General features: G+C 40.9%; 1 protein-coding gene and 1 pseudogene across 1 annotated transcript in view; one reads left to right on the top strand and one right to left on the bottom strand.

The window, feature by feature from the left end:
* The window catches only part of REEP5 (receptor accessory protein 5), a 46,078-nt gene extending 33,888 nt beyond the window's left edge, over positions 1-12,190 (top strand). Inside the window, exons 4-5 of the mRNA XM_054488733.2 lie at positions 1,452-1,620; positions 9,768-12,190. Coding sequence (XP_054344708.1) covers positions 1,452-1,620; positions 9,768-9,817 — 219 coding nt within the window. The 3' untranslated portion in view covers positions 9,818-12,190. The remainder of the gene's footprint in view (positions 1-1,451; positions 1,621-9,767) is intronic.
* LOC129037091 (uncharacterized) lies at positions 2,161-7,258 on the bottom strand (annotated as a pseudogene).
* Positions 12,191-12,461: the final 271 nt, after the last annotated feature.

The following is a 12,461-nucleotide window of genomic DNA, read 5'->3' as shown; positions in this document are numbered from 1 at the left end:
CATTGTGAGACTTGTCTCTACAAAAAAAAGTTATAAAAAATTAGCCAGGCCTGGTAGTTCATGCTTGCAGTCATTCCCAGCTACTTGGGAGGCTGAGGTGGGAAGATTGTTTGAACCCAGAAGTTCAAGGCTGCAGTAAGCCATGTTCGTGCCACTGCACTCCAGCCTGGGTGACAGAGCAAGACTCTCAAAAAGAATAATCTGGAGATATTGTTGAGAACTTGGATTTTGTTTTTTATTTTCAGTGTAATACAAGTTCAAAGTCTAGTATAAATTTCTCAGAGCCAACATGGTGCTGATGGAGTGAGCTATTTGTGCATTTTAAACTGAAACTCTTGTCATTAGTGTTAGCCTTTTATCAGCTTTGTATCTCTAAAACACTTGAAAGACTGTCTTAGGCATCATAGCTTGTTGATTATTAGAGTACATCCCTTGGTTTGGAATCATAAGGACTAAGACTTTTAAATTTAAAGCATGAGAAATTAAGATGTTTTTACATTAAGGAGAAGTTGTAAAAAATACTGATTTGGAATCTCTGTAAGTGACTTCTGTTCTTTTGTAGAGTCACCTAGGCTGTGTGGAATACAATGTGGTTAGAATCTTTTAAACTAAAATAACTCAGTATGTTGTTTATTAAACTTTCTAGGGAAATGGGCAGATTACTCTGAATATTCCCTTTCCTTCTTTTTTTCTTTCTATCTTAAAAAGGAGTAAATTGCATGGATGACTTGAAGTGGCGAGTTGGTATTTATTATTTGAATAAACAGTAAAAATTTTTTGGACATAGTGTAAAAATCCTTATTTAAGTAATTAGAGCAGAATTCTTGTCAATTAAAAAAAAATCTCAATGGCAAAGTAGAGCTGTATAGAAGGAGTTAGGAATAATAACTACATTCAAGATGAAAGATGAAGAACAACTGTAAAGATTCCTTGAAGGCTAAGATCTACCCAAAACTGAGGTTCCACCAAAGGAAGAATTCAAGAATGGACAAGGTATTTTTTCTATAATAGGATGAATAAATGTGATAAACTTACCAAGATAAGCCTATCAAGCACAGGCCTCCTAGATATTAGGCTTATCTGTACAGGGCTTTATACATGCAGATAAGTACTATATTTTCTTAAATTGATTTCTAAGAGTTATGATTAATAAAAGCCTCTTACAGCTATATACTAAAGCGTGGTCCAAGTTAGGAAGATAGTTAAGCTCCTGGACCTGGTGTGTTTTACCCTTTGTTTTTTAGTCTCAGCTTTTCCTTACCAGCTCATTACTCATCATGTTTTTTCCATCTAAAGAAAGCCTACCTTCAACCTGCAGAAAACACTGGTAATGCCTTTGGAGAAAATAACAGAGGCATTTCCCATCCCCAGAGTAGTAAAAGACAGTGTGTATTCTCAGAATGTGCCCCCTCCACCCTCCTGTTACCCATGCTGGCTCTTATTCTGTGCAGTGTGGCTTCCTGTTGTGGTGCATGGCCCCGAGCCCTTCTAATGGGGCTGAACTGCTCTACAAGCGCATCATCCGTCCTTTCTTCCTGAAGCACGAGTCCCAGGTGGACAGTGTGGTCAAGGACCTTAAAGACAAGGCCAAAGAGACTGCAGATGCCATCACTAAAGAAGGTAAGACTCAGGAACAACATGGCCCCACATGTGAGAGGAGATGTGACACACTGGGCTCAAATAACAGGCTTCCTGGCCTTCTCATCTTATCAGCACCCCTCAGCCAAATGCCAACGTTACTCTGGGATTTCTTTACAAAGTCTTTGCCTATTGAGAACACTTAAAGTTCTCGACTTTTCCCAGGACTCTTCCTCCATGCCACATTTAATGTAGCCTTCAGTGAGAACATTAGGAAAAATGACTTTCCTTGGTAGGCAGCAATTTTAGAGAATCATCTATATTGATATGCAAGTCCATCTCTTCTAATTGTTTATTTAATTTTTTTGCATTATACTTAATTACATAGGTAGTTTTAAATAAATGGAGAAAGCACCTTTCAAAAGCTATACTAGCAGGAAAAATTCCATCAAGCATTTACATAGTAAATTTCTATAATTTTACAAAAAATTCTTGATCTTTACTTGAACTGTACATGAGGGGAAAAGAGCCCCCTCAGGTACGTGTTCTCTCCACTTGCAGAAGAAAACTAAAGGACCTAAAACTAGAGACAAGCCTGGGATGCCAAAAAGCGGGAGGAGAAATGATAAAGAGCCATTCATGAATTCCATGTCTACTCTAAGACACTTGTCTAATCACCCTCACATAATAAATATTTAGGGCAAACTACCACTCTTTAGAAAAAGAAAGTACAACCTCAAAAGCTATAGTTCTGAATTGTAACATATCAAATACCTTGGACTGCTGGATGCCAAAAGACAATACTTGGGGTTATCTATGATGTTTGAACAGGTAAATATGTTAGGGGAATTCTCTAGGACTGTACACTCTGTGGCCTTTTGAATGAAGCAGCACAGGCAGGCTTCTCTGCTATCCTCCAGGCAGTGTAATAGTCAAGGAAAAGGGCAACAGTATTGGATCATTCCTTAGACACTAACCAGCTGGTGAAAGAGTTCATTGGCCAGTCTCCTCCTTAGAATGGTTTGCACCAAGTGGAGAGGCCATGTCGCTGAAGGGGAAGGGGGAGCCCTCATACCCACAGTCACTATAAACATCCAGTAGGCTGGATGGAAGTAGATTGGAGATACCCAGGTCTGGAATGAAGTCATCTTCCACAAAGTCTTCCTTCACTGAGACCACGAATTCTGGGTGATCATTCTCTAAGAGGCTGAGAGGTGCTTCCTTGATTTTCACTACCACATTAGCTTGGCTCTCTGTCTCAGACTACGGGCTTGGCATATATGTAGTCAAAATTAATTAGTTCATTAATAGCTTCAAGCTTGGCTGATCATGTCCCCACTGACAGAGAAAGGGAGGATGGTTAGGAACTGGGTCCTTCTGAGTAGACCTCTGGGAGCTGCTCCAGGCTGGCAGACGCTGGGGAAGGACATCTGAAGAACACTACTGGGTCTAAGTTGTCCACCATGCCCAACAGGATATCATACTGGGAAGGTAGTTAATGTTTACTTCCAACCCCACCACAACTAACTTCTACCCTCATCTGCCTAGTTAGGGATGTCAAGCATCAAATAGATGGAATTATCTTGGCTTTTACCTCCTCTTCAGTAACCAGAGCATCCATCCCCAAGTGCTGTTCTTCACTCATGGTTCTCAACTATGAGTCCACGCATTTTCTCTTGTAAAAGCTGATTTTCTAGCAAAAGTTTTTGGTTCTGTTCTAAATCTACCACTTGCTGTTTCAGGTCACTCATTTGAGCTTGCTTTCTGTCTCTGGAAGTTCGAGCTGCTAACCCTGTTTTCCAGTTTCCTCCTCAGTGCCTTCTCCTTGGGGCTCCCCACCCCCACAGCACTCACCATCTCCTGGCTGGCTTCTCTCTGGGCTGGCACCATGAGCAGCAGGGCCTAGCTGGCCAAGGCTGTAGCAGCAGGCTGACCAGACAGAAGCAGTACTTTGGAGGCCCTGACGGCCAGCCTAATTCAGTTCAGGTTGATCGGTTCAGTATGCTGTTCAGTTTTTGTTATGGGTACAAAAGAATGTCCACTCTCAGCTCTGATTAATTCACTCAATAAATATTTATTTATTGAGGTGTTTAATATGTGCCAAGCATGTTCATAACACTGGCAGTGAACCAGCAAACCGAAGAGACCATACTCCTTGAATTCATGAAGCTTACAGTCTAGTTGAGAGATAGGCAGTAAAATTGAAAATTAGATGGTATATTTACCAAATAATATAGGGAAAAAATAAAGCAAGTAGAAAGATGGGGGGGCCAAGGACTGGAGGGATGGTTATGATTTTAAATAGAGACGTTTAGGAAATCTATACCAGAAGGCTCTACTGAATCAGACTCAATAGTAGTAAAGGAATCAGGAACAGTGACTCAGCCTGTAATCACAACATTTTGGGATGCCAAGGCAGGAGATCACTTGAGGCCAGAAGTTTGAGACCAGCTTGTTTGTGACAAGGTCTCCTATGGAGACCCGTTGTCTACAAAAATTAAAAAATTAGCCAGACATTGTGATGCAAGCCTGTGGTCCCAGCTCCTCAGGAGGCTGAGGCAGGAGGATCACTTGGGCCCAGGAAGTCAAGGCTGCAAGTGAGCTGTGCCACTCTAGCCTGGGTTACAAAGCAAAACCCTATCCCCCTAAAAAAAAAAAAAAAAAAAAAGAAAATGGTAAAAGAAGGAACCATGGGGAATCATACTCCAGAATAAGCTGCATATACAGAAGTCCTGAGGTGGGAGCAACAAAAGAAGTGATCTAGAGGGGTGCAGGAGGAGACAAGGTGGGAGAGGTTGCGAGTGGAGGCTGGAAGACATATCACATAATGCCTTATAGGCCGTTGTAAAGGTTTGGCTTCTACTCTATGTGAGATGTGGAGGTATTGGGGACTTTTAACCACAGGAGCAAAATGATCTGTCCTATGTTTTAATAAGATGCCTGTGGCCACTGTATTAGGAACAGACTGAAGGGGGATAAGGCAGGAAATTGGGAGAACAGTTAAAAGGTTCTCGCAGTGATCTGGCTGGAGGTGATGATGGTGGCTTGGTTCCTTGTTTAGCAGTAGGGGGTAAGAAGTATCAGATTCTTGATATATTTCAAAGGTAGAAGTAATGGGATTTGCTTATGGATTGGCTTATGGATTGGGCATGGGTCAGAGGGGTTAAGGACAAGGACGAGCTTTTTAGCCTGAACAAATGGAAGGATAAAATTGCCACTGAGCTGGAGAAGACTGGGTAGAACAGGTTTTGTTGGGGTGGGAGGTTGTGGTGAGTGGGAAGATATGGAATTTAGTCCTGGACATTTGTTTGAGGTGTCTGTTAGATACCTACAAGGATTAGTCAAATAGCTAGTTGGATACAGGTGTCAAGAGTTCAAGAAACAGGTCTGGACTGTAGATATAAATTTGGGGGCCACAAGCTTATAAATATTAAGCATGAGACTAGATGAGATCACGAAGGTAGTGTAGTTAGGAAACGGGAGGTCCAAAGACTGAACGCTGGGGAGTCTAGGGTTTAGAGACTGGAGGGATGAGAAGCAACTAGCAAAGCAGACTGATAAGGAATGGCCAATTGAAGTAGCAAGAAAACCATGAGCGTGTGGTATCCTTGGGGCCAAGAACAGAAAGTGCTTCTTTCAAAGAGTAGAAGTGATCTGTCATGTTACATGCTGTCGACAGGTCAAGTAAGATAAGGACTGAGAACTGAGCAGATTTAGCAATGAGGAAGGTACTAGTGATTTTGATAACATAGATTTTGTGGAGTGGTATCAAACTCCTGACTGCAATGGATTTGAGAGAATGAGAGAAAAGGGATGAGAGAATATAGATCTTTCTTTTGAGAAATTTCCTGCAAAGGGGAGCAGAAGAATGGGGAAGAAGGAATTAGGGTCCTGAAATTTTAAAAGTTTTTTTCTTAAGGTAGGAGAAACAAAGCCTGTTTGAAAATTAATGGGAATAATTCAACACAGCAAAAAATGATGATAGGAGTGAGAGGGTGAATTGTTGGAGCTCTATCGACCAGTGAAGGATCCAGTATACAGTAGAGGGATTGGTCGAAGAGCTGCAAGTTTATGGTAACAGCAGGGAAATCAGGGTTTATGGTATGCTGTGAGCACATGTGACTATGGGAGCCTACAGAAGTGACTTTCTAATTGTTTCAAATTTCTCACTAAAGTAGGAAGAAAGAAGGCCAATTGAGAGAGGATGGGGAAGGAGACAATGGAAAGAGAAGGTATGAAATAGTTGCAAAGGAGAGGGACTGCTCAACTTTTTCTGTAAAGGGCCAGATAACAAATGTTTTAAGTTTCATAGGCTACCATGTCTCTGTTGCAGCTACTCTCCTCTGCCATTGTAGTGTGAAAACAGCCATGGACACTACATAATCGAGTGTGGCTGCAGTGTGCTGGCCCCTCTAGGACAGTTGGAGAGTAAATGGACTGTCAGGCAGTGTTAAAGGCATGCTTGAGATTTGTGTTCATGAATTTATAGTGAAACCAGTTCTTGTTTATGTTTTTCTCTAGCCATACTCAGCTACATGGGTATAGCTGCAGAGTAGGTGGAGAGTTGTGTCAAGGTTGTGACTTCCAGCAAGAACTATGAAGTGAGGGTGGGACTGTGGAGTGGTTAATGCTTGACAATGGAATTTAACCTGAGTAAGGTGGGAAGTGGTGGTGGAAGAACTCTGAATCAGGATAATAGCGGGAATACTCCATCATCATCTACAACGAGCAAAAAAGGGGGGTGGGGAGTGCACTACAAAGATAAAAGGTGATGGTGGGTGAGTGGGATGCTTGATACAAGATTATGGAGGGACTGCAGTATTGGTACTAAGAGGGATCCTGGGAGTCAGTGCCATATGTAGGGTGGAATATAAGGGTTATTGGAGGGGAGGAACTAAGAGGTCAGGATATTAGAAGATCATGTATGTCTACATGGATATTAAAATCATCAATAATTAAAATAGTAGTAGGTCAGGTGCAGTGCTCACACCTGTAATCCCAGCACTTTGAGAGGTCAAGGTGGGTGGATTGCTTGAGCTCAGGTGTTTGAGACCAGCCTGAGTAACATGGTAAAACCCAGTCTCTACAAAAAAAACACAAAAATTAGCCAGATGTGGTGATGCGTACCAGTAGTCCCAGCTACTCAGGAGGCTGAGATGGGAGGATCACCTGAGCCTGGGAGGTTGAGGCTGCAGTGAGCTGAGATGGCATCACTGCACTCCAGCTTGGGTGACAGAGTGAGACCCTGTCTCTAAATAAATAAATAAATAAATCATAAGAGTAGTGTTAGAAAGGAACATTAAGTTAGGAGCTAAAATCTTCAAGAACTAAGGCAGAGTAGCCCAAGAGTCAGGGATGACAGGGAAAAGGAAGGCTACTCAGTGATATAATCTGATGACATGAGATTCTGAAAGTGGCAACGAAGAACAAAAACAACACCTACCAGATCCGTTTGTACTACGGTCATGAGAGGGAAGAAACAGCCACCACTTGAGAAAGCAGTGTCCTCAGGGCACAGCCAGCTTTCTCTAAGAGCAAGAAGGTAAAGGAAACATTCGGAGGAATGGATGAGGATATAGATTTTGCCGATGATGGGTCTTGAGTTCCAGAGGGACTCAAGGACTTTAGAAATTGGAGAAAGATTTTTGTGTTTTTTTAGAGCTCTGTGGTAGTTAGACATGGGAGTTGTGAGGTAGCCTGACCATGGGGAAGTAAAATCCCAAGACAGTTCTCCAGCAGCACTGATGCCCCAGAGGTGGTATGTTCCCCATTTCTCCCTCACAGACCTCTCTTCTCTGGACTCCTATTTTTGGGCATACAAATCCAGTCTACTTCAATATGTTTTAGGTATTTTTTAACTTGTAGCCTTAACCTCCTCCCACTTTAGGATTGCCAGCTTTTTTTTTTTTTTTTTTTTTTGAAACAGAGTTTCACTCTGTTGCCCAGGCTGGAGTGCAGTAGCATGATCTCGGCTCACTGCAGCCTCCACCTTCCAGGTTCAAGGGATTCTCCTGCCTCAGCCTCCCAAGTAGCTGTGATTACAGATGTGGGCCACCATGCCCAGCTGATATTTGTATTTTTAGTAGAGACACCGTTATGCCATGTTGGCCAGGCCGGTTTCAAACTCCTGGCCTCAAGTGATCCACGCACCTCGGCCTCTCAAAGTGCTAGGATTACAGGCGTGAGCCACCACGCCCGGCCAGGATTACCAGCTTCTTTTTAAGAGCTTTCTTTTCTTCTCCCTTCCCTTAGCCTAATCAGCAACCTGTGGTGATGTCATTTCTGTCTACTTCACCCACATTTCTTAGCCTCTTGGTTCTCTTAGATATCAATACTTAAAATCCAATCTCACTTTGGTATGACACATTCCTAAACAGGGGCAAGAGAATTAAAATAAGTTAGGAGGAATTTACATGCTGACACATTTTAGACTTTTCTCAAAGCTTTTGGATTAACTAGGAATTTTTACAAAGGGTTAGTTAAGGGAAGGACTACATTTTCTCCTTTGCTGTGAACTTGGTTCAGTAATTTTAACTGAGCAAAGGGAGAGCAGCTGTCAGGCAGCTGCAGGACAAGAAGGGACTCCTTGGCCCTCATCACTAAGACTCTGGGCTCCATCAAGAACAGCTGCAGATTGTAAAATCTCACAGTGGGCCCTGGAGGCTTCTAGACAACCCCTTTCCCCTCCATCTCACACACTGCACTGGTTCTTATAGCACATTCCCTGCCACTTGGTAATTAGAAAGTGGAAGGCTTGGTCTCCTGCAGACGTAAGAAAATATATTTTTCTTTTTTTTCTATAGAGATGGGCTCTCACTGTGTTTTGGCCAGGGTGATCTCAAACTCCTGGCTTCAAGGAATACTCCTACCTCAGCCTCTCAAAGCTCTGGGATTATAGACATGAGCCACCACACCTGGACAGAATGTTTTCTTGATGAATGTAGTGTCTTGTCACCAACTCAAAGACTTAGAGCAAACTCTTCTCATCTTACTGTACTGGTGGCACAGTAAGAGTATAAATACAGATTTTAAAAACCATTTAGTATAACAACAATTTATATAGCATTCATGTTGCATTAGGTATTTTAACTAGAGATGGGCTTTTAAAATTTTTTTAAAATAGAGGTGGGGGGTGGGGGTCTCACCATTCATATTGGCCAGGCTGGTCTCAAATTCCTGGCCTCAAGTGATCTTCCCACCTCAGCCTCCCAAAGTGCTGGGATTACAGGCATGAGTCATTATGCCTGGCCGAGATTTAAAGTATATGGAAGAGGCCGGGCGTGGTGGCTTACGCCTGTAATCCCAGCACTTTGGGAGGCCGAGGCGGGCAGATCACGAGGTCAGGAGATCGAGACCATCCTGGCTAACACGGTGAAACCCCATCTCTACTAAAAATACAAAAAAAAAATTAGCTGGGCGTGGTGGCGGGTGCCTGTAGTCCCAGCTACTCGGGAGGCTGAGGCAGGAGAATGGCATGAACCCGGGAGGCAGAGCCTGCAGTGAGCCGAGATCGCGCCACTGCACTCCAGCCTGGGTGACAGAGCGAGACTCCATCTCAAAAAATAAATAAATAAATAAATAAAGTATATGGAAGCACATAGGTTATATGGAAATACTATGTATGTCATTCTATTTAAGGGCTTGAGCACTCACAGATTTTGGTATCTGTAGGGTTCCTGGAACTAATCTCCTCTCCCTCACCCCCCCCAGCCCCCCCCAAACACATATATCAAGGGATGACTGTATTTCTAGTGCTGGGAATGAGGACTTCTCTGATTTGTCGCCATGGGATAAATATGATGACCTAGTTGTCATCAGATTGATAATATATTGATAAGTGAAATCTTACAGGCAAGCACACAGATACAAACTAGAATTTGAACACTACTCTTAAGGAATCTCTGCTTCTTTTAATGCTTAAAGGAGAACAGAGGGCAGACAGTTTAGGTGACAGTGTCACAACAAGGTGCTAGGCTAGATGACCTTAAAGTATTTTGCTCAAGTATTTAGGATTTGTGCTCTAAGAGGTACCTTCTCCATTTCCTGGAAACCCTCTTAGCCCAGACCACAAACCCCAACATGATCGCACCTGAACATGAGTCATCCAAGTTTTGTTATCTAGTAGCTACATTAGGCACAAAGCATGCATTCCAAAGAGCTTTGATATATTTTTCTTTCCCTCCTAACAGCCAAGAAAGCCACTGTGAATTTACTGGGTGAAGAAAAGAAAAGCACCTAAACCAGACTGGATGGAAACTTCCTGCCCTCTCTGTACCTTCCTACTAGAGCTTGATGTTATATTAGGGACTGTGGTATAATTATTTTAATAATGTCGCCTTGGAAACATTTTTGATATATTAAAGATTGGAATGTGTTGTAAGTTTCTTTGCTTACTTTTACTGTCTATATACATAGGGAGCACTTTAAACTTAATGCAGTGGGCAGTGTCCAAGTTTTTGGAAAATGTATTTTGCCTCTGGGTAGGAAAAGATGTATGTTACTATCCTGCAGGAAATATAAACTTAAAAAAAATAAAATTATACACCCCACAGGCTGTGTACTTTACTGGGCTCTCCCTGCATGCATTTTCTCTGTAGTTACACTTAGGATAATCTTTATGGTTCTACTTCCTGTAATGTACAATTTTATATAATTCTGAAATGTTTTTAATGTATTTGTGCACATGTACATATGGAAATGTTACTGTCTGACTACAACATGCATCATGCTCATGGGGAGGGAGCAGGGGAAGGTTGTATGTGTCATTTATATCTTCTGTACAGTAAGACCACCTGCCAAAAGCTGGAGGAACCATTGTGCTGGTGTGGTCTACTAAATAATACTTTAGGAAATACGTGATTAATATGCAAGTGAACAAAGTGAGAAATGAAATCGAATGGAGATTGGCCTGGTTGTTTCCCTAGTATATGGCATATGAATACCAGGATAGCTTTATAAAGCAGTTAGTCACTCTAGTGATAAATCGCAAAATTTACACACACACACACACACACACACACGCACGAGTAACCTGTAACTCTCAATGCCCTGAAAAACTAGTAATACTGCCTTATCTGCTATAAACGTCACATATTTGTCTACTGTCAAGATGCTACAATGGAAACCATTTCTGGTTTTATCTTCAAAGCAGAGAAACATGTTGATTTAGTCTTCTTTCCCAATCTTCTTTTTTAAACCAGTTTAAGGAACTTCTGAAGATTTGTCCACCTCTGATTACATGTATGTTCTTGTTTGTATCATTAGCAACAACATGCTAATGACGACACCTAGCTCTAAGAGCAATTCTGGGAGAAAGAAAGGAAGTATAAAGTAACCCATAATCTGCTTGGCAATAGTTAAGTCAATCTATCTTCAGTTTTTCTCTGGCCTTTAAGGTCAAACACAAGAGGCTTCCCTAGTTTACAAGTCAGAGTCACTTGTAGTCCATTTAAATGCCCTCATCCGTATTCTTTGTGTTGATAAACTGCACATGACTACATAGTAAGTACAGAACAATAAAGTTAAAATGGATGTCTCCAATGATCTGCCAAATAGTTATAGAGAGCAATTTGTCTGGACTAGAAAATCTGAGTTTTACACCATACTGTTAAGAGTCCTTTTGAATTAAACTAGACTAAAACAAGTGTATAACTAAACTAACAAGATTAAATATCCAGCCAGTACAGTATTTTTTAAGGCAAATAAAGATGATTAGCTCACCTTGAGATAACAATCAGGTAAGATCATAACAATGTCTCATGATGTAAAAAACTAATAAGATATCAATACTAAGTGACAGTATCACTCTAATATAATATGGATCAGAGCATTTATTTTGGGGAGGAAAACGGTGATTACCGGCATTTTATTAAACTTAAAACTTTGCAGAAAGCAAACAAAATTGTTCTTGGGAGAAAATCAACTTTTAGATTAAAAAAATTTTAAGTATCTAGGAGTATTTAAATCCTTTTGCCATAAATAAAAGTACAATTTTCTTGGTGGCAGAATGAAAATTAGCACCTTCTAGCATATAGACTATATAATCAGATTGATAGCATATAGAATATATTATCAGACAAGATGAGGAGGTATAAAAGTTACTATTGCTCATAATGACTTACAGGCTAAAATTAGTTTTAAAATACTATATTAAATTCTGAATGCAATTTTTTTTGATCTCTTGAGACCAAAATTTAAGATAACTGTTGTTGGCAGTCTAAGCGTAAATGTTAACAGCAGGAGAATTTACGAATTGAGCAGTTCTGTCACATGATTTCCCAAATGAAATACTGTCTTGGCTAGAGTTCGAAAAACTAACTGAGCCTGTGCCTGGCTAGAAAACAAGCGTTTATTTGAATGTGAATAGTGTTTCAAAGGTATGTAGTTACACAATTCCTACCAAACAGCTTAAATTCTTCAAGAAAGAATTCCTGCAGCAGTTATTCCCTTACCTGAAGGCTTCAATCATTTGGATCAACAACTGCTACTCTGGGGAAGAGTCCTCTACTCACATCTGAAGAAAATGAGCACACCCTTCACACGTTATCACCTATCCTGAAGATGTGATACACTGAATGGAAATAGATGTAAATAAAATTGAGTTCTCATTTAACTGTTATATTTCATTTTATTTTGTGGGGCTTTTTTCCTAACCCAGAATTATTTAAGCAAAGTTTTAAGTAAATACAGATAAATGAGCCATAAACACTGCTCTTTATTAACTCTATTCCTCACATGGCTTGTAGTTTTCTCCTGGTGGTTCTTGCCTACCAGAGGAAAAGACTTTCCCTAAAGAAAACATACCAACTCAAAAAGTTTCTACCAATAATTAGCACTACATTTAAAGGAAACCGAATCCAGTTTTTTTTTTAACCTGTGTATTG

Source organism: Pongo pygmaeus, chromosome 4 (genome assembly GCF_028885625.2).
Source record: "Pongo pygmaeus isolate AG05252 chromosome 4, NHGRI_mPonPyg2-v2.0_pri, whole genome shotgun sequence".
Taxonomy (NCBI): domain Eukaryota; kingdom Metazoa; phylum Chordata; class Mammalia; order Primates; family Hominidae; genus Pongo; species Pongo pygmaeus.
This window is presented reverse-complemented; position numbering and strand designations above follow the sequence as displayed.